Consider the following 1,479-nt stretch of genomic DNA (forward strand, 5'->3'; position numbering starts at 1 on the left):
TTCAATCCTACTACTTTTCCATTTTAAATGTTTTTTATTTACTTGTTTCCATTCTTTTTTCTTAAGTTAATAAAATTACACTTTGTTATGATTGTGTGGTTAGGTTAATTATATTCATGATAATCACGTGCGCATAAATTAAAATGGCGTCAAACCACAAACCCACGCGGTGATTTTGTCTTCCATTTTGTTCTCTGTCCTCGCTTCTTTCTGAAACTACCTTTGTGGTCCTTGACCCAAGCCCAGAAGAGTGATGTGAAAGCCAACTCGAGCACTTCTCTAACTTAGAAGATTAAAGAAAGAAAGAAGAAAAAGTCTGAAGAATTTTGCAAAAATTTGAATTTGGGCCTATTCTCCAGAAACACTCCCGCTACACTACAGTCCACTTTAAAGGTACCAGGTAAATCGCTCAGTGAAGGAGAGCTCATCTAAGCCATTTATAAGGCTGTACAACGTAAAATAAAAGAGATATAAGTGTTTGAAAATCATAAAAACGGCCGCCATCTTGAAAAACCAACCTCAATCCTACTTATAGGCTACCGCCTATATAATTCTGAAATTCAATTTTAAATTTGGACCAGCGGCTGCAGCAGCGAGGTATAGGACTCTATTCTCATGATTCTCATGTTTGTGATTGTGTTGCTGGTAGTTTTCTCTGTATGTATTGCCACAGGTTAGTTCATAGACTGTCATAAAGCCTAGATTAATCTATCATTTAGGAGGTGGCAATGTAAAAGTCACATTCACTTCATCTCATGACCCTCCAAATATTGCTGAGGGAGGCACTGCAGTCTTTAACTGTTCTTCAAATCATTCAACTGTTCTTATCAGTTGGTTGTTAAATAAAACATCAGCTTCAGTATTTACTTCACTTGGTGTTATTGTTAATGGAGGAGGGACACCAGTCTCTTCTCTCATTATACCAGGACTAGTGAATCCATTCAATGACACTGAAGTACAATGTGTTGCATTTGGATTTGGTATTGGTGACTTTAGTCCTTCTTCAGTGACACTGAAAGTACAGGGTATCCCAGCACCTGTTGATAATTTAACACTGTCTTATGATTCTTGTTGTTATATGTTTTCCTGGACAGCTCCTTTCACTCTGCCTGGTTTTTCTATCTTGAATTACAATGTCAATGTCACCAGCGATGGCATGATGATAAATCAAACAAAACTTAATGTCTCTATTATACAATGGAAATACTGTCCTAAAGAGGTGGTCACTCATACATTCAGTATAGCAGCTGTCAATAATGTAGGAGAAGGAAAGATAAGCAACCTGTCTATGGAGAAAAGTATGTTGTTTATGTATCTAAGATTATTACTTTATGATTAATAATTACAAGATGAAATCAATGACACAGAGCTGATAGATCAGTATCTAGATTATGAGTCTCAAAATCACATAATTGACATAAAGATATCTGTAAGTTGTTCTTATCAACAATAGATTAACAATGATGCTCTTATTTTAGA

At 35.7% G+C, this 1,479-nt stretch overlaps 1 protein-coding gene across 1 annotated transcript; it reads left to right on the forward strand.

Moving 5' to 3' along the window:
* The first annotated feature begins 580 nt into the window (after nt 1-580).
* On the forward strand, nt 581-1,470 carry LOC109585736 (uncharacterized). The gene is made up of 3 exons (XM_020001861.1): nt 581-673; nt 720-1,298; nt 1,350-1,470. Exons 1-3 carry the CDS (start codon nt 616-618, stop codon nt 1,451-1,453), a joined length of 741 nt encoding a protein of 246 aa, XP_019857420.1. The 5' UTR covers nt 581-615; the 3' UTR covers nt 1,454-1,470.
* Nucleotides 1,471-1,479: the final 9 nt, after the last annotated feature.

This window comes from Amphimedon queenslandica, unplaced genomic scaffold, assembly GCF_000090795.2.
Source record: "Amphimedon queenslandica unplaced genomic scaffold, v1.1 AMPQUscaffold_13016, whole genome shotgun sequence".
NCBI lineage: Eukaryota > Metazoa > Porifera > Demospongiae > Haplosclerida > Niphatidae > Amphimedon > Amphimedon queenslandica.